Source organism: Anguilla rostrata, chromosome 5 (genome assembly GCF_018555375.3).
Source record: "Anguilla rostrata isolate EN2019 chromosome 5, ASM1855537v3, whole genome shotgun sequence".
Lineage (NCBI taxonomy): Eukaryota > Metazoa > Chordata > Actinopteri > Anguilliformes > Anguillidae > Anguilla > Anguilla rostrata.
This window is the reverse complement of record NC_057937.1, coordinates 4,787,671-4,808,077: the sequence shown is the minus strand read 5'-3', so window position 1 is coordinate 4,808,077 and position 20,407 is coordinate 4,787,671. Positions and strand designations below refer to the sequence as shown.

The 20,407-nt window shown below is 45.3% G+C and overlaps 2 protein-coding genes across 4 annotated transcripts in view; one reads left to right on the top strand and one right to left on the bottom strand.

Moving 5' to 3' along the window:
• The window catches only part of plk4 (polo-like kinase 4 (Drosophila)), a 32,883-nt gene that overhangs the window by 9,145 nt on the left and 3,331 nt on the right, over positions 1 to 20,407 (bottom strand). Inside the window, exons 2-4 of one of the 3 annotated variants that reach the window (XM_064334700.1) lie at positions 9,464 to 9,535; positions 371 to 466; positions 45 to 140 (exon numbers count right to left, since the gene is read on the bottom strand). In XM_064334700.1, the coding sequence (XP_064190770.1) occupies positions 45 to 140; positions 371 to 373 (99 nt within the window). In that variant the 5' untranslated portion in view covers positions 374 to 466; positions 9,464 to 9,535. Of the gene's footprint in view, positions 1 to 44; positions 141 to 370; positions 467 to 863; positions 1,002 to 1,735; positions 1,948 to 9,463; positions 9,536 to 20,407 lie in introns of those variants that run through there. The other 2 variants (XM_064334698.1, XM_064334697.1) reach the window with 2 other exon arrangements.
• Positions 5,474 to 20,175, top strand: pgrmc2 (progesterone receptor membrane component 2). The gene is made up of 3 exons (XM_064334706.1): positions 5,474 to 5,852; positions 14,901 to 15,056; positions 18,692 to 20,175. The coding sequence occupies exons 1-3, from the start codon at positions 5,507 to 5,509 to the stop codon at positions 18,787 to 18,789; spliced, it is 600 nt and encodes a 199-aa protein (XP_064190776.1). The 5' UTR covers positions 5,474 to 5,506; the 3' UTR covers positions 18,790 to 20,175.

The following is a 20,407-nucleotide window of genomic DNA, read 5'->3' as shown; positions in this document are numbered from 1 at the left end:
TTGGCACCGAGCCCTCAAGCACAAGCCCGGCCTCTCACACTCACCTCCAATATCGACGGGTGCTTCAGGCGACACTGGATCTCCACCTCGTTGCTGACCCGCTGGACCATGCCGGCCTTGTGCATCGCCTTCTTATCGATCTGCAGGCGAACAACTTTACCAGTCAGTGCACAGGTACAGCCTCCTTCACAACTGTCAGAAAGGAGACCCTACGCCTTGATTAAACTATTACAACGGTACCTCTTCTGACATCCTTTTTTTTTTTTTAAATAAGGGTTTGATTCATAAACAAGAGAAGTGTAAAAGGCAACGTTATCTACAGAACTTGCAGTAACAGTACGCAAAACAGGATGTAGTGCAGGAGGCTTACCATTTTGATTGCCACCTCCAACCCCGTGTTGGTAGATTTCGCTCTATACACACATGCAAATGAGCCTCTTCCGAGCAAGGTAAGAACCTTGAAATCCTGCAAGAGAAATATTGGTGTAACAAATATAGACACTCTAAAAACAGATGTGTTATTTTTAACACATAATGTGTCTTTTTTTTTTTTAAACATACCTCCATGTCAAGTCAAGGACAATACATTTTGTTACTTTCAACACACCATGGTTTCCTTTGTAACACATACATTGTATATTCGTAACACAAAAATAGCATTTTGACACAAAATGTGTTGAAACGAACACAAAAGTAGTAATACCAAAAGTGTGTTGGATATAACACATCCTACATCCTTGAGTGAAGCTTCCACCCAACCTAATGCAACATCACCAAAATTCCTCGAAGTATGCAACTGGTAAAACGGCCGGATACTATTTACATCGTCATAACTTCGTCAAAGAGATTTGCATTAACGTTACCTCGATCCTGAGTTGCTGCGTTTCAGCAAATACTTTATCACCATCGTCTGCTATTTTGCATTTGCTCCTCAGATTTTTTAAAAAGTAATGAAGAACTCGCCCGACCATTTTAAAGCTAGCTTGTCTCTGCTATGCACTTTCTGCTGATAAACCAAGTCAGTTACAAAGACAAAGCTGTTGTCATCTGATCCTGTCAGGTAATTTTGCGGGTTCTTTCCCGCTGTCAGAACGTTCACCGACGCCGGTCCCTGGCAACTAGGCAGCTATATTCGTCTCCTAGCAACAGAAATGAGAATCAAGCCCACTTGATGTGTGATGGACAGCTGGTGGGCCAATGTTTGCCAATTTTTTGGGATTTCGCTAGTTATTTCGTTAAATGACAAAAACATCACCTTGTTCATTTTCTCGCATAATAATCGTCGGCCAGCTAATGTAACGTTGTCGAATGTAAGAAAAGCCATATTGCAGTGTAACGTTAAATGTACTGTTGTAATTTAACATGCTGACTAGCCAGCTAACGATGCTATTCGTCGAGTAGTGTTTTTGAGCGAATCCGTTACAAGAGTGTATGTCAGTTCTTTCCAGTTTGGTTGGCATCATGGATGCCCCCCAGAGAGTTCGCAGGACCATCTGTGCTGTTTCCACGCGAAGTTAGCTAACATTACCCATTATATTGCGCTTGGCAACTTCGAGCTCGCAAACACGTTTTGGTATGTGTTGTAATAACAACAGGTATATATCGAGCACAACTATCATGTTTGCTCACTGTCGCTAATTTAGCAAGCCAATTTACATTGCATTCTATTTTGGTAAGTTAAAGTTATCAAGTAGTCTAGCTACCTAGCTGGCTAAGTTAGCCTGCGTTAACTTACCTCGATTTTATTGCCGATTGAAGTACTCATTTTTCTTGTTTGAGTTGGAAATCCAATGAAAAAATAAACGTATTATATTTATTTCAGCTGTAAGAGTCTCTTACAACTCGCAAATAACCTTTGAAACGTCATTTGTTGTTGTGTTTTTATTCCCCTCCAACATTTTTGCTTTTCCTCCATTTTGAAAGTATCCGCCCGTTACTCTCGAAGCAACGTCACCGACGTCATTTGGAAATTGACCAATCTCTAAGCTTCATAATATAATGATGTCATAGAACTTTGAGCAGTGGGGCGTGCTCTGAGCACGTCTGTTGTTTAAATCTTATATTTTTAAAACCAAGAACTACAAAGTAGAATTTTGGACCAAACTGTAGCCTAATAGCTTGTTGAAATCTAATTTAAGTGGAAAAAGACGTAAGTTTCTTTCATAGAGCTGATTTAATTTCAGATAGGTAAACAGATTTTCTATTCCATAATTCGTGATCGTAGCCTAGTATATTCTATTTGCGGAGAAGATTCTGTTCGTTATTATTTAATGATTGCAACAGAGCAACTCTAAACCATTGACCAATTTTAGCGTCCTTCTGCATATACTTCTTAAATTGTAACTACCAACTCCATTGTCAGACTATAAAGTTATTTGGTTGCATTTGTCTGGCTGTCATAAAACTAAAACGAACAGCTTATATTTGAAGTTGTACATTTTTAATTTATTTTAAATACATTTTAAAATTAAATATTGATTGTAAATGAATAAGCCTTTGGAAATTCTGAAATCGGTCAATGAATATTTACACAATTGTGAAAATGTAAATACTGGTAACTGCCAAGAACGTTTACGATGAAATTTGATAGGAAAAACCTTTGGGGTATCTAGTCCACCAGAGGTAGGGCAGACCTCATTCATCCAAAATCCAGGACATTTCTACATATCAGCCTGGGAACATGGAGGAAGCAAATAGAATAGAAAATCGGACGAGCTAAAGGGATGGCATCTTTATTAATTTATTAGTCTGGTGTGCTTAAATTATCTTCGGGTTAGTAATCAAATTTTTTTAAATGACTGTTCTATAGCACACCTATCACCTGCCTGTTGAATGTCATTACATTTCTAACGTACCTGTGAGGATGCATATTCCGAATGACAGCCAGCTTAATGCATTATAGCAGTCTTCTAATTCCTCCATGAACACAGGTGCCCACTTTTGTCCTCCCTAGTAAAAACTGGCCACTACAGCACTCCTTCCAGGATTTCCACATTCCACACTCACAGCTCTGATGCCACTTGTACTGGTTGCCCTAGGCCTTGTAAGTGATGCCACATTTATTCGTATCTAATTTAGGCAACTTTAATTTCCCCTTTCTGTAAACAAACCCCTGTGCCAGGAAGCATATATGTGATATCGAAGGAGTAAATCAATATTTCCATCTAATTGGAGTACATACTTTAAAAATAAAATATTAAAAAGTATTACTGGAGATAAATATTCCAGGAAGCATATACTTATTTTGGAGCCGATTTCAGTTACTTAACATCACGTATCTTCAAACAGAAAACTAGTTGTTGGTGTCCTCTAGTAAAAGAGATGTGATTTTGGTACAAGTTTGACAACTGTGAACTCTGGTGAACTGGCAAATAAAAACGCTGTTACGCCCCTCCGTGTCAGGTGGGGGCGCTGGCCGTTTGGAGGCCTGTGTTTTTTGTTTCAGATAATTGGAAGCACCTGTGGTGGTGCCCATAAAAGGAAGCCTGGAGTCGGCTTCTCGGGAGGGGGCTTGATTTTCTCCTCGCCGTGGACCAAGGCCGTGTCGGGATTTTCATCTTATGTTGTATAGTTATTTTGTCCTTACGTATGGTGTCTAAATAATAAAAAGTATTGGTTATTATTGGGAAACCTTGGTGTCGGCATCGCTTATGTTTGCGGGTGTGGAGAGCAACCGTAACATAATTGGGGGCTCGTCCGGGATCTGCTGATCCGGTAGGTATTCTCTAGCTTATCTCGCTGGGGCACAGTTTTGTTAGTTTTGGAAGTTTTTCGTGTTTGTGGAGTGCGACGGTAGGGTTGACTGCGTGTTGGTGATCTGCTGAGTTTCCCTCAGGTAGGTGTAGCTGTCGGGCATGTCCTTCGGGCTTGTCACTTTATTTTGTCTTTTTTATTTTTGGTGTTAATTCTGGGTGGGGGTACGCTCCGGTTCGCTGTGGGGGACTATTCAATTGGTCTTCCATTAGCGTTCAAGGGTTTTGCGTTTAAAAGCCGCCTCGAGCCCGGTGAGTACACTGAAGACTAGGTTAGTTTTTTAGTTAGGTTTCTGTTGCTATAGGTAGTTAGGACCTGGGGGGAAGCCCTGGCAGCCCCCACCAGTCAAAATACTGGTGGAGTATCTATAGCTACTATCGTGCCGTTTTCGGTCTCCGAACATTGACTCTGTCCTTGTCCGTTTAGTGTTAACGATGGCTTCGGTCATAGAGGATTTTATTGCGGAACCCTCCGTGAAACTGCTCGAGCTGTATACAAAAGATCAGCTGTTAAAAATCGCCGAGCATTATTTAATAGAAATTCCCAGCAAGCGGTATAAAGAGAACGTTAAAATTATCTTGAAAGCCACCTTGATTGATCGTGACATTCTAAAAGATAAATCTGAGGAACAACCCCTTTCTCCTAGCCTCCATTCAGGTGACTCAAATGAGACAACCCTGCGAATTAGAGAAGCTGAGTTGGCAAATGCTTTAGAATTAAAAAAACACGAGATTGAATTAAAAAGGTTGGAGATGCAGGCCCAGGAAAGGGAAAGAGCCGCTAAGGATGCGGCTGCACGCGACAAAGCTCTTTATGAACTCGAGTTAAGGAAACTGGAGCTGCAGGCTAAAGAGAAGGAACTTATGGCCACGATTGAGTTAAAGAAATTAGAATCAGGAAATATGGTTTCTCCCCCTCCCTCTCCGTCTACTAGCTTTGATATTGGCCGACATCTGCGTTTAATGCCACCTTTTAATGAAAAGGATGTAGACCAATTCTTTACGCTGTTTGAACGTGTAGCCATGACTCTGAAATGGCCTGACGCCGAAAGAATCCTCAAGTTGCAGTGACATGGCAGAAGAGGTTCAACGCTGGGAGTCAATGTGGGAAGTCTCGGCTGTCGATGCTTGGAGTTGGTATTTATGATTCGTTTGTTTGAATTTTTGTTTTGGGGACTGGTGTCCCCAGCTGGTGGGGGGGGTGTTACGCCCCTCCGTGTCAGGTGGGGGCGCTGGCCGTTTGGAGGCCTGTGTTTTTTGTTTCAGATAATTGGAAGCACCTGTGGTGGTGCCCATAAAAGGAAGCCTGGAGTCGGCTTCTCGGGAGGGGGCTTGATTTTCTCCTCGCCGTGGACCAAGGCCGTGTCGGGATTTTCATCTTATGTTGTATAGTTATTTTGTCCTTACGTATGGTGTCTAAATAATAAAAAGTATTGGTTATTATTGGGAAACCTTGGTGTCGGCATCGCTTATGTTTGCGGGTGTGGAGAGCAACCGTAACAACGCAGGTTCTATAATTGTGGATATATATCAGAATTAGCAAGCGAACCACATTATGCCCACTACCGCGAAGTTACCAGCTTAAATGTTAAAATATGGGGGTGGGGCACAGGACTATCAGAACATTCAGTTCTGTGGGGTGGGGTCTTTGGATGGACTACAACTCCCAAGATCAAACAATGACGCAGGCCAATCAAATTAGATTTAGATGTAAGTGGGCGGGTGAGGAGGTTGGGTAGGCGCTAACGTGCAGTATGGCGGACGATGGGGATGGAAGGAGTGGAGTAGGTGACGCTAGTAACGGGCAGGGGACAACAGAGGAACCTGAATCGGGTCTCGGTCCAAGCGGGATGTTGCTGAATCTCAGTGTTTTAATCCTAGTGCTGGCTCTTTGCTATGGGATTTACCGGCGATGGGGAAGACGGATCGGTGCGGACGCGGCCCAGGGAAACGAGGCCTCGTCCCTGCCCAAGATGAGAAGACGTGATTTCACTTTGGAGCAACTGGGGGAATACGATGGTGTTCAAAACCCCCGGATCTTGATGGCTGTTAATATGAAAGTCTTCGATGTGACCAGTGGAAAAAAGTTTTATGGACGCGGTAAGATCACACCGATCATGAGATCGATCCGTGCACCAAGCTAGTGACACGCAAACCAAATCGCTAACTTGACTGGCTGGCTAACACCAGTTTGATTTCAGCTGGCCAAGAGATAGCTACGTGTACAAAATAGCAAGGTGGTTATCTATAGATTGTTTCATAGAGTGACTCCATTCGAGATGGAATAAATACAATTTGTTGTAACCTTAGACTGACTTAGTTGGTCATCCTTCACTGTTCTTGTTTGCTTGCTAACTCTACAGTAATTTTAACTGTTATGCACACAATGTTCGTTATATTCACTAAGTTGTCTTGTTAAATTACCTTGCACTGCCTGACATTTTCCGAAGCCCTTTAGTTAAACGCTAGGGAACTTGTTTTCCATTCGTATAAAGCCAGTCTATCTAGGTAACTTTTGTTATGAATCGTTGTAATTTCACCTAGCTAGCCAGGACAAACTGTGATGGCTAACGTTATCTGGCATTACGAAGTTACGAACAATACGCTAGCTAGGTCCATATTGCTTGCCTACAAGAAGCCAGCTGCAAGCGCATCTATTTTAATGCCAATTAAGCTTGCTAGCTTAGCTGTTTGAGATATCACTGATATATCATCAGTGAATTAATTGTGTATTGGTTTGTGATATGTTATTCGCTAATACAGTAGTGTCGAGAAAATACCTTTTACCTGCACTGCAATGTGCCAAAACACGAGTCAAGTATCGGGAACAGTCAACTAAACACGTAGCTGGTGACCAAAAGATTAGCATGATTACGATGGTTCTTATTCTATATATAGTTCATGCAAAGGACAATTCGTGTGCTTAATCAAAACCTATGCCTGTAATTTCACCTTGCTAATCGTAGCTAAAGAGGCAATAACGACAACCTACATAAGTTGCCTTTGTTCTTGTCCACAAACAATGGGTTACATATTTGGCGGACAGCCTGGCATGTTTTGCGTTTGCAAAGGTTGTCCTACACTGGTCCGCCTTAATCCATCAGGTCTGTGCGAGTTTGATACGGTAGTTCGTTATCATAGTTGGCCACATTTTTGTTGGCTAGGGGAGTTGTGGCACTCACAACTCAGCGTTAGCTTAGCTAGCAGTAGGCGCGCCGCCTTGTACTTCGTGCGTCCATTGCCTGCGACTTGGGGCGATCACGTGACATGCACAAAGTAATGTTTGGCATCTTCTGTATTCAGATCTAAACCACATGCTCTACCTGTACAAATGAAATATTGCCATAAGCCAACATTGACGACGAGCATCTTTAAAGTTTTCAGTTGTCCCAGACGCCAAACATGATATTCGACTATGTGCAAACAAATTGAAACTGTTTATTTGATTACAATATGCATGCAACTTGCAATGACTGTGTACATGTCACAGAAACCCTTTCAGATTGGGTTTGTAGGCACGTCGCGGGTGCATTTAAGAATTTTGTATATTTTGCAGGTCTGAATTAAATGTCTATATTCTGTAAAAACCAAGAAAAAATGGCAGCACAGGCTAACAACCTCTAAGTGGAACTGTCCATTGCAGAGTTAGTCGTCATCAGCAGAATGCTCTCTGTCGTACCCTGTCCTCCTGCTGTCAGTGCATTGCCTGGTTTCTGGGGCTTACTGCAACTGCCGTGCACGTGCTGCTGAACTGGCATTAGCGCCGAGCGGTTGCACAATGTTGCACGATTGAGTCCGTCACCAGATAAAATCCTGACTGTGCTGTGGCCAAAAGCTAGTCAGGAGTCCTGTAGGGGTGCGTGCAGTTCCTCTTGGCGTGGCCCGTGGATGGGATGGGTTCGGTTGGCGAGGTACTCCCCGTCTCACTGATTCGTTGCGACTCTTTGGCCTGGTCAAGCACCTGTGATCCACCTCCAGCTGCTCGGCAGGTGTCTTCTGTGGTAGCAGTTGCACAGTGATGCAATTTGTCCCCCCAGCCCCAGGCCCAACACCATCTCATTCTAAAAGCTTTCAGATTCTTTCAGGATTAGGCATGTAGGTCAAATAACTTGTTCCTCTGTGGGTTTCCCTGCACTGAAAGATTGTTGCCACATGAAGCCATAGTGAAGATCCAATTTTTTTTTATTCAGTGGATTTGGAGAAGAGTGCACTTCTCAAGCTAGCCAGCAAATTTTGGGACTGTAGCTATCAGTAGCAAAACTGAAAACTGAAAGAGCAATGCGTTCTAACATAGTTGGATGCTGAGCTCAGCCATGCTTGTTATATTGACAGCTTCCCTTTCGATTTTATTTGTACATTAAACTGCTGTATTTTGAGTGTCCATGTTATGAATGCTGTAGTGTATTCCCTATGCTGTACATGTTCCTGACTGTAAAATATGTTATGTGACCGTGAAGAGTTTAAAAAGCCAAAAAAAAAAAAAAACCTCAGGGAAGTTCAAATAAGTGTGCCACAGCACTCTTCATGGACCGGATGGTTGTAGCTGTAGATAAATATAGGTAGCGGGAGAGGGGGGGAGAGGCTGATGTGAAGGGTAAATGATAATGCGTCGGTGATCTTTGCCCATAAAACAGCCGATGGCTAGACGAAGCCGTAAAGTCTGAAAACGATTGCGACTGTCTGAATCAATAAGGCGTAAGACAACAACAGTATGTTTGACACTGAAACTGGGATCTGCTGAGAGTTTTGTGTGGTTGGATTAGCTGGATTTGTTAGCCGATTTACTCATGTATGGACAAATGTGGTTTGCCCGAGGATATCATCCTTTCTGAATCTCGCGGCAGAGCTTTCTGCAGTTGTGTTGTACCGTCTGTAACTTGGTTTTGGGCAAAATGTGCACAGTGGGGTTGTTGCGGAGGTTTTGACCAGGTCAGGGGCACGCCTCTGTCTGAGCAAATGCAGATAATGCGCATTAAAAAGGGACAGAAGCATAATGAACAAGTTTAAAACTCCCATGGTTCTGATCCCATGTGTTAGTCAGCATTTCTGCCTGTGGCCTGAGCTGAAAGCAGAAATAAGGAATCCCTTGTCTTATGTTTTCTATTCTTAATTTGAACAAACTTTTACTTTTGAGGAAAACATCCCCCCCCCCACCCCACCCCCCAAAAAAGCTCTAAAATTCTACTGTGATTAATGGGTAGGTTATGCACAACTTAAGCTAAAACGTGTAATCTGTATGTTTTCAGTATTAGTATTTTTGGTACATGGTCAGGACCGATAATCTGCGTGGGTTTTTTTAGCAATGTTGCGTCCTTACTCGCTGCTCTAGCAATGCTGTTAGCCAGGACTTTCATTATTACTCACATTAAACAGGCGTGTGCATTTTCATTTATCCTACATCTGCACATCACTGCGCATTGCTTCCGCTTTACTATGCAAAAGTTCTGTAAGTCGCTCTTATCCATTTAGCGTCTGCTAAACGCCCGCAATGTAATGCATTGCGTAAGGGCGTTTTCAAAAAGAACACTGTCATTTGGCCCACCATATTCCGTTTTTCTAGATTAACACTTTTGGTGACATTAGATGCAGTTTTAAGAAACCTTGATGGTGATGATCAGGCATCTTGCTCATCCGGTGCTGATCCCTTGACTGTGGTTAAGCAGCGTAAACAGCCCTGTGGCCCAGATGGTATCTGGGAAACATTAACTTACTTCAGCTGCATCGCTCAGGCCTTCGGCTGCAGGGTTGGCCGTGAATCATCCAGGTGGGGGCTGGCTCGGGATCTGAATAATAAATGTAGAATCTTATTACAGAGGATTATACAGCCCTGCAGATTTGTGCGGAAATTCAGGAAAGAGAAGACGCAAACACAGAGCGGTTGAAAATCGGTTCACGGTCGCGGCAGGAAGGGGGGAGAAAGCGTGTGAAGAGGAAAGACTTGTGCGAAGAACGAGGCAGACGGGGAAAAAAAAGAAAAAAAGTGTGCGATTTATTTGTCACGTCTACTTGTGTTTCTGTGGTTAGCTGCAGGTTTTAGTGACCAGCAGAGTGTGTGTCACGTGCTGCACCTCCCAACAGCTGTCTGCTGAGTGCAGGAACTATTGCAGGAACCCAAGATCACATGAACGGACCGTGTAAGTCGCTTGGGATAAAAGGGGCCGCTGAAAGCTGGGATGTGATGTCATACATCAGCTGTTGCAGCCACAATAGGGTTACATAGTCCTCCTCCCTGTCTGTCCATGCGCTCGGTCCAGAGGAAACATCCCAGTGCTTTCAACACTGCTTCTCAGATTTCACTTCTCTATAAATATCCAGCAAAGTCTGCCCACTTTTGATGGGATTTGTCCTTTTCTAATTCTGGCACCTCCGTCGAGCAGTTTCCTCTCCCGTTTCTTTTATTTAGATTTCTTTTTTTTTCCTTCTCAGTTTGCGGCAGTGTAACATAATGGTTAAGGAAGTTTGTTTGTGCCTAAAGGTCACAGGTTCGATTTCCTGGTACAACACTTCCATTGTACCCTCGAACAAGGTACTTAACTTGAATTGCTTCAGTATATCCAGCTGTATAGATGGATACTATGTAAAAATGCATAAGCTGTGTAAGTTGCTCTGGATAAGAGCGCTCACTAAGTGCCTGTAATGTATGTAATCCACCCCCAGGCCCGTCAAGTCGCCACTGTGCCACATGCACCTGCATACCTGCAGCGCTGCAGGTGAAGCGCTTCCTCCCTGAAGGTGCACCGCAGGCCAGACAGTGCTACAGGAGAGCGCTGGCACAGTGCTGCAGGAAAGCACTAGCACAGCCTACAGAAGCAGCACATTGGTGTTTACTGGTAGCCTGTAGGCACCTGGCATGAAGGCATCAACTAATCCAACATTTAACTGAAACCTGGGTGGACAGGGTCAGCTGTGGTTTTCTGCTGTGGACTTCTCGGTCATCATCACCGAATGAAAAAAGAGGCTCGGTCCTCAGAGTTCTAGCAATAGGACTCGGTCTGTGCTGGTGGTGAGCAGCGTCTTTATGGGCGGAAAGGGAGTTCTGTTTCCCTCTCTGAGCACAGCCCTTGCTGGTGTCTGTGGGGAAAAAGGCAGTTAAATTGAAGCCTCAGTGGTGTGGTATTGGATTCCTTTCCGCCCCACGGGGGAGGGCGGCCAGTGAAATATCGTAGGCGGGCTCGACGACAAGGGAGGACGTGGCGCACCTTTGGGACCCGGGCTTGTGAAAAATGGTCCCCAAACTTCGTCTACTCGGGCGGTAGTTCACTGGGAGCACGTTTGCTGCAGGGGATTTGCCTTTGAAGAGCAGCGTATGGAGGCAGAACAGTCCCATGGCCTTTGCCTCCGGTGAAGGCCGCGGCAGTATGTTTCCTGCTGTACTTTATCGCCATGACAGCCAAACGCATTTCCCAGGGTGTGGTGACCTGGACCGGGCCCAGCTGTCCTATCAGACTCGAGTCAGGAACGCGGCGAAGTCACGTCGTTTCTCTCCGACTCGTCGATCATTTTGACTGAGAAGGCGACGCTGCGTTCTTCTGCGGGGACGGCGCATTGTGGACATGGCGGAGGCCTTACCGCCAGACTCGATCTCCCTCAGGCTCGGGGTAAATCACAGTCCCCCTCGCATGCTGGCGAGGCGTCTGCCATTAAAGGGGTACTGAGATGGAAATTCCCCTTTCGGTCTGTTTGCACCTCCCGTCAAAATACGCATGCAGAATTGGCCGAGCTGACGTGCATATTTGAAATACTTCAGAGTGTTCTGCAGGAGTGAAATCTGAAGGCGCTCCTGGAGTTTCTACGATAAAGAATCCCTTTTCAGAGACTGAGATCCACTGCAATGTGTGGACTTGTTTTAAAGTAGAATTTTGTTGTAAATATTGGTGAGAATTGAAATTAATGTTTTGGGTTAAAAAAAAAAAAAAAACAAGCGCAAATCTATAATAGCTGCAACTGCACACGCGCGTGCATCTGTGTGTGCATGCGTCCATGCACACACCCTCACACAAACACGTGACCTCTTCTTTGTCACATGACCAACCTTTCCACAAAATCTTGTGCACATCTGTGAATCCATTCGGGAGTTATGCACCATCGTCACGCCCCCTCTCGGCCTTGAAAGTTACTCAGCTCTACCTTCGGTCATGACCAACGTCCATGCCGAATTTCAGCCACCTGGGGTGAAAACTGTGGCCGCTACGGGGTGGGACACTTTCTGTGGACTGACCGACAAACGGAGCTGTAGAGCTGCCGGTCGCAGATAAAAACTGTCAGGAGTGTGCAGGACGGGACGGCAGTTTCACTTCAGTCTAAACGGGTACGCAGACACATTTAAATTGTGTACTTGACCGAGGTCTGTTGCTAAGTGAGGCGCAACACTGGACGAGTGCGTGCCCACTTGACTGACGGCCCGAGAGCGCTGAGCTCACTGTCACGCACGGAGGTGTGTGAATACATAAGCGGCATTTTGTGTTTTATTTTTACTTGGCCCGGTGTGCTGTAGTGACCGCAGAGCAGAGAGGCAGGGAGGCCATTATCTGTACATGGATCTCGCTGTCGATTATTTAATTAGTCCTGTCTATTTACAAATCACATTTTGTCTGCTGTAACTTTATTTATTTAGGCCAGTCATTCACAAACATCGACATCTTAGCTCAGTTTCCTGACATGCTAGAAAATGAGTGCTGTAGACTGAGAATTTGAAAGGTTTACTCTGGTCTTATCTGAGATTAAATTGGTGTTGTTTTATGAAGCTAATTAGGCAGTGGTAATTGGTGGTAACAAGAACCTGCAGGCACTCCGAACCTCCAGGAACAGACTACCTATAAGAGAGTATAAATTTTATCTTGAATAGAAAGTACTGTAGGAAGAAAAAAATTAATGTGAGAAATTATGTCAAATAAAAATAATGAAATGAACATTAGTCACTGCAAGGCCCAGCCTCATTAAGTCCTCCTGAAGCGTCAGGAACCTGAAAATCCCATTCCATGAGATGTCAGATATACTTGTGCCGTCAAATGGTCAGCAGCCTGCGGTCAATACTCAAGAGTTCAGAAAAATGCACACATCAACAAGGGGTCAAAGGTGAGAACAGTCTGTCACACACTCACTTTTTACCTGCCATAAAAAAACGCTTTGGCTGTGAACGGCACAGCTGGGACAAGCGAGAGGGAACCTGTTTTAGCGAAGGCACACTGCTCTCCCATACTTACTTATACAAACCTGTTTTAGCAAGGCCTGCTATTCTCCCACACGTATACAAACCTGTTTTAGCAAGGCATGCTACACTCCCATACTTACTTATATAAACCTGCTTTAGCAAAGGCATGCTACTCTCCCATATTCACTTCATCGCACAAACCCGCGTTCAGCAAGAGATCCCAATGTGCTGTGCTGTGAAATTGCCACAGTCTGCCTGCACATTGCCCCAGTTGTGGGCGTGAGCTTTGATTTGGGATCAATGTACTCCCCAGCCATTGATTTGTGCCACCTGAAGTGACCGAGTGCTGGACATTCCGTTTTGTTTTGTAGCAACGCGTCAACATTCCGTAGCTATAGCGCCATTCAAATGCAGGTTTCACAGGTTTTCCTGTTTTGATTGTAAATATCGTAAATGAGGTCAGCTGGGCCCCTCCTTGATTCTCAAGTGAGATATGGCACCTTTACACACTTCGGGGAGTGAAGATCCAGCCGTTGGTGTTGGTGTAGATGCGATGCCAGTGGGCACACCCCAACACGAATCTCCCAGCAACGCAGGCCTCGTCAGGTTAACAGCACTGAGAGCTCATGAATCATGACTCTTGTAATGGGCGGACAGCGAGCTGTCAATCACCAACTGTGAACAATCAAAGGAGGAGTACTCCCCAGAGCAGAGCGCTGTGATTGGTCCAGATCACTGAGCCACTGTGAAGGGCAGCCTTGCCCAGTTTTGGTTTTGTTGAAGCCTCGCTCTCTACAATCTACAAACCTCGAGTTTGTGCTTTAAAATTAATTCAGTAATTAATTTACAAAAAAAGACGCTTCAGAGAATTCAGTTTGCTCGCTTGGTCATGGAGTCATATTTCCCAACTCCTTGTTGTGTTTTTGTTTGGTAGGCATGCAACTGTCACTCCCATTGATTGGCCACCCCCTTGTCCCTCCCCCCCCCATTCCACTGCACTAACCTGCTTCCTGTACGACCTGGAGCCTCCTTTATCAGAAGTGTTTATGCAGAGAGTTGTGTTATCTCAGCATATGCTGATATCATATCAGCATATTACTTGAGAGGAAAATGTTCTCCATATGCAAACTTCAGACCAAGCTTTACACACAGGCAGTGGCTGAAAAGTCACCTGGCAAAGCCACAGACATGCACTTGTTTTTAACGTTTTACTAAACTCGACGGGACCTCTGGCACGTGTGTAACCGTTGCTCAGAGGTCCCCGCTGCGCCAGTTTGTTTGAGCAGGTGGCAGGAAACGCGCCTTAAACGCAGAGACCAGACTCGCCGTCTCTCGCTCGTCAGCGTGGAGTCACATGGAGGCTTCACAAGCTACGCAGTACACACAAGTTTGACTTTTAGCACCGGTTAGGTCAGAGTGTAATGAACTGGACTTCAGTGTGTTCCTGGCTATGAATAACTGTATGAATAAAATGAGTAATTGTACCTTATCAGACCTGTGTTTTGTCCCAGTGACCTTTGATACGCACTTAATTGTACGTCACTTTGGGTAATGTAATGTAATTACGGATATGAACGCTCGCTTTTAGAAAGAGACTCTCAGAGGTGGCTCAACGGGGCCTGGGGCCAAACTGTCCCGCCACTGAAGCGCCATGACTTAATTAATACTGGATCGGCTGTTTACGTATTACAACTTATCTGTTTTCACGCAAGCCATTTCCATAACAAACCGCTGCCTGCCCGTGGCAGATGGGTTCCCCCTCTGAGTCCGGTTTGCTCAGGGTTTCTTCCTGCGACCAGTCAGGGAGTTTTTCCTTGCCACTGTTGCCCTGGGCTCACTCTTTGCGGGCCGGTTCTGTGTAAAGCTGCTTTGTGACAAAGCTCCTTTGTTAAAAGCGCTATACAAATAAAGATTGATTGACTGATTGATTGATTTCTGCCGGTTCGCCTCGGGAGCGCCTTGGCGGGTAACGCCCTCTCCCCCTCCCCTGTCCGCAGACGGACCCTACGGGATTTTCGCCGGCAGGGACGCGTCAAGGGGCCTGGCGACCTTCTGCCTGGAAAAAGACGCACTACGGGACGAGTACGACGACCTCTCCGACCTGAACGCCGTGCAGATGGAGAGCGTGCGGGAGTGGGAGATGCAGTTCATGGGTAAGGACTTCCACGCCCCTTTCTAAACTATGAGATGCAGTTCATGGGTAAGGACTTCCGCGCCCCTTTCTAAACTATGAGATGCAGTTCATGGGTAAGGACTTCCGCGCCCCTTTCTAAACTATGAGATGCATACACGGGTAAGGACTTCCACGGCCCTTTCTAAACTATGAGATGCAGTTCATGGGTAAGGACTTCCACGGCCCTTTCTAAACTATGAGATGCAGTTCATGGGTAAGGACGTCCGTGCCCCTTTCTAAACTACGAGATGCAGTTCATGGGTAAGGACTTCCGCGCCCCTTTCTAAACTATGAGATGCAGTTCATGGGTAAGGACTTCCACGGCCCTTTCTAAACTATGAGATGCAGTTCATGGGTAAGGACTTCCACGGCCCTTTCTAAATTATGAGATGCAGTTCATGGGTAAGGACTTCCACGGCCCTTTCTAAACTATGAGATGCAGTTCATGGGTAAGGACTTCCACGGCCCTTTCTAAATTATGAGATGCAGTTCATGGTTAAGGACTTCCGTGACCCGGTTGAACCTTTCGTATCGATATTTACCTTTTGAGTTTAATGGCATAAATAGTCTTGAGTTGTAAAGTGAAACATTGCGTTGAGTCACTATGTTAGTTTGCAGAAGTTGCACTAAATGCATGCGTTGCCTTGGATCTCGTGGTAGACCACGTTTATCGTACTGCGCACTTCAGAAATGAAGGTTGGTTCCAAATGTGAAGAAAGGTCTTGGGATTTTAGTGTCAAAACACTGCAAAAATTGCATCAGTAAATATTAAAATATTCACCCAAAACCTGACTTAGCCACTCATCCCCTTGATGATGAAGAGAGGAAGACCGAAACCTGTTAGCAAAGGTATAAATTTTAAGGACAGTCGGCAGGTTCCTGCTGCTGCTGCTCAGGTAAGTATCATCCTTTGCTACACTTGGTCTCAGGATCCCTGAAATGGCGTTTTATATTTCACCCTTTCCGTAGCACCGGATAAAACTAGCGCTACAAATATGAAAAAATGTTGTTCTCGCTCTGCAGTAATCACAGAAGCAGCAGTGAAAATCGCACGTGCTTATTAGCTGAGGGACATGGCTCGGCCTTTGAAGTGATACCAGCCACAGGGAGAGTGGAAAGAAATTCCCCAGTTGCCATGTTTGTAGTCTGTATGTCTGAAAAAAAACCCAGGCTCACATTACATTTAAACAGATAAGGGAACTACAGTGAACCCTACAGAGGCGCAGACGCTACAGAAAGGGCACCACGGTCAACCAGACACTACAAAAAGGGCCCTACGGTGAACCAGACACTACAGAAAGGGCCCTACGGTGAACCAGACACTACAGAAAGGGCACTACTATGGTGAACCATACACTACAGAAAGGGCACTACTATGGTGAACCAAATGCTGCAGAAAGGACACTACGATGAACCAGACACTACAGAAAGGGCACTACGATGAACCAGACACTACAGAAAGGGAACTACGATGAACCAGACACTACAGAAAGGGAACTACTATGGTGAACCAAATGCTGCAGAAAGGGCACTACATGAACCAGACACTACAGAAAGGCACTCAGATACAGCCAGACACTACAGAAAGGGCACTACGATGAACCAGACACTACAGAAAGGGCACTACGATGAACCAGACACTACAGAAAGGGCACCACGATGAACCAGACACTACAGTGAACCAGACGCTACAGGTGAGCTCCACCCTTTTTGCAGTCGTAAGGGAATGTGTACTTGCTCAGTAGGAGATAATAATTCTGCATCTGAGATACGTCTCGGAGAGATGTACAGTATACTCCAGAAAAACATTCTACAGCTTCGGCTGTTGAAGTTATGCATTATCATCCCATTTACATTCGCCGTTTCCATGCCTTAAAAACAAATGCAATGCAAAATATAAAGGACATAAAAATGCCAGACCAAATGAGTGAGCTAGCTCTCATTTTTTTGCATTGTACCTAAACACAAATCAGGAGGCTACACTGCGGTGTTGGGCTGGCGCTAGCGGGCTGATGCTAACGGGCTGGCTGTAAAGGACGGGCACGCAGGGCGGGGCGTCTGGTTTTACTGGTCCAATCGGAGCGCGCGAGCTGCGACGGCAGACGGGGAAACGCCACGATCCGACACGCCGGAACACGTTTCCCGCGAGGAGCGCGTTCCTCCCGCTGTAAGCACCCGCTAGCCGTCGACATCGCCCGAACACGTTTTTCCATCCGCTTTTAATATCGCCCGTCGGACCGCGGCTAACGGCCGCTTCTCCTCCTCCTGCCGTTTTGAATAATACAAATTAGAGATCTGGAAAAGATGACTTCCTTTATGAAAGAGTGGAATGCCTTCGTGCTTCCAATGGTGGACAAGGAAGTCCAACCTGTGTACAGAGCGCGGTTTCTAAACACCGGACAGCCTGCAGTTCACGCAGGGGCTGCTAACCGGGTAAAGGCTATAAGTAGGCGCTTATCACTCAGGCCGAAATGAAGCCTTAATCTTATTTAAAGTGTCTGCAGACAGCTGCCACCGCAAACAAGGGAAACCCGATAGGCAGTGTAGACAAGCTGGCCTGTGTGACCGTGTGCCCTGGAGTCCATTACAAAGCATCCCATAATCTTTTTTAAAATCATCAATTAATAAAGGATTTATCGCCGTGGTTATCTCGTCGTCGTCTTTCTCCCCCCTCACGACGTTCTAATTGCCGTCTGAACTGCGAGGCGTCTGAATGCTTTGCCAGCACAATTAACATTAGGCAGCAGTGCCAAGGGTTGGAGGATGATGACTGGAGGAGAACTTGAGACTCTAGTTTGTATAAACACTTTAAAAAAAAATAAAGAATCGAGTGTCATATTGCGGTGCCTTTAGGGATTTGGCGTACGCTCTTATCTAAATGAAAAAATGCAGCTTTCGTTTCTTACGCGGTGTTAATTCACACAGCTGGGTAATTTACTGAAGCGGTTTGGATTGCACACCTGCATTAAGGGTACCGCTCCAGTGCTTCTGTGGGTAAACACGCTAGCATGCTGCCTGTGGGGAAACGAGCCCAGTTCTCTCACTATTACACTACAGATGGTACTTTCAAGTGCCCATGTTTGGTTAAAAAGAGCTCAATGATGACTTTTTATTTGCATAATACAGTTTCACCAATATTTCTTATTTAATATTATATATTACTTCCGTTTTTTGTATCTAGTGGTAGCCACTGAAAAACTACACCACTGTTTCATAACACCACCAGGTGGTGCTGCAGCAGCAGTTGCAGGTTACTGTAAGTGTTCTAGCGTGATGGTGTTCCCTAGTTTAACTCAAGGCCCTTTAGATCTACCATGCTACGTTTGACACCTTTGTTTTACATCTGCTACATTGTGCAATGCAGTGGCGCTTTTGTAGTACGTCTGAATCATGATTAGGGGTGGGACTGTTTACTTTAGTGAACGAGTATTCGCCTGCAGATTTTTAATGTGTGGCTTCGTTTCCTGTTGTGTACCTGATCACTGTGTGACTAATCAGTTTGTGTTCCTGTTGTGTGGCTGATCACTGTGACTGATAAGTTTGTGTTCCAGTTGTGTGGCTGGTCTCTTTGTGAGACTGATCACTGTGTCGCTGATCGTTTCCTCTGTTCTGCAGAGAAGTACGACTACGTGGGCAGGCTGCTCAAGCCAGGAGATGAGCCCTCGGAGTACACCGACGAAGAGGACATCAAGGATCACGTGAAGCAGGAATGAACTGATCAGATGACCAAAGCTCGGACCTGAGACAGCTGCAGCCAGCACGCCTCGGCCCCGCCCCCTCAACCCTGGCCCCGCCCCCCACTCCCTGACTCTACCCCCCTCCCCCCCCTCGTAGTTCTTACTCCTCCACAGCCCCCTCCCTCTCTTCCTCATCCCCTCCTCTTCCTCCATCTGGCACTGCAGCTGCCCTGAACTGCCCAGACCCCCCCGCCCCCATCAACCCCACCACCCCCGTCCCACAGAGGGCACGGAGGGCAAAAGCAGCGGGAACTCTGTGGATTTTAATAATTCTACAATGTCTGGTTTTGTGCTGCCAACTTAAGTATAAATATGGTTTTTTTTTTGTTTTTGTTTCGTTTTTTGTTTTTCCCCTCTCTAAAGTATCACTGTCACGCAACGTCCGAAAACATTCTGGGTGTGTTACAGGGAGTTGGGTGGGCAGCCCCGAACTTGGATGTTTGAACATGGGGCAGGTGGGAGAAGAGATTTTCAGTTTTTTCCCTTCATTGTTCTTGTCATGTGCACCTCGCGTATGTTTGGCTTCTGCATTTGATTTTGGAATCTTCCAAAGCATCAAGGAGGACTGGTTGGGGAAAAAAAAAACAAAAAAAAAAAAACATAAATAAATAAAATTAAACAAGACTTTAAAAACTGATGATTTTTGTGGTTGAGGGCAAGGTATGGACCATCCAAAATAAGGAAGTCTGCCATTGGTTATATTTTTCCCATTGTGTTAGCATTGTGTGCACTACTGGTGTTTTGGTTTGTTACCATGTGATTGTACTCATGCAGTGTAATGCTGCTCTTAATCACTAAAGCTGAACTGTCTATTGGGGGAAAAAGGGAATGTCAGATTTGAGCCCCTAGTGAAGAGGTATTAGTTTAATTCACCGACTGTTTACATGCCACAGAAGTCTGTAATCCCCAAGTTTAGTCCGAATATTAATTGTGCCTTATTTCAGTTGTTTTCTACTGCACCCTGAACAGTTTGAAATGAAGAATAAAAATTTTAAAAAGGATTAAAAAAAGAACAACAACAACAACAAAAAAGAAAAAACTTGCCCTCGTTTCATAACCCGGTTGGTGTTGTAGAGATCAGACGCTGAGGGGGCGGGGAAATAACTCCCACAATGTTAAACCTCAACTTCTCCTTTATTTGATCTGCTTGCTGGTCGTGGTTTCCGCTGTGCCCCTGTGGTCAGAACCACACCACACCACAGTCTTTAGAACTGTAGCACAGTCTTTAGAACCACACTACAGGCTTTAGAACCTCGCTAGTTTTAGAACGGGCATCGGGAAACCAAGGTGTGGTCAAAATCCTGATCGGTACGCGGCTTGAATAAACCGGACGTTTGCCGTGCGAAAAATGGAAAAGAAAAGTGAGCACACTCGAGTTTTAGTAGTCACGGAGCTTGGCACCTTATGGATACGTGGGACAGCATTACGTTGTTTACTTCGGTGTTGTAAAGAGAAATTTTCCTTGATTGAATCGGACAGAAGGCATTGCCCTTGCCGGTCTACACGCAGACAATGGCGACTCCCCTATGTCCCAACCCTGTACATAGACTTTACAAACTATACTCAGTGTTACTGCCATATTTATGTAGTTGAT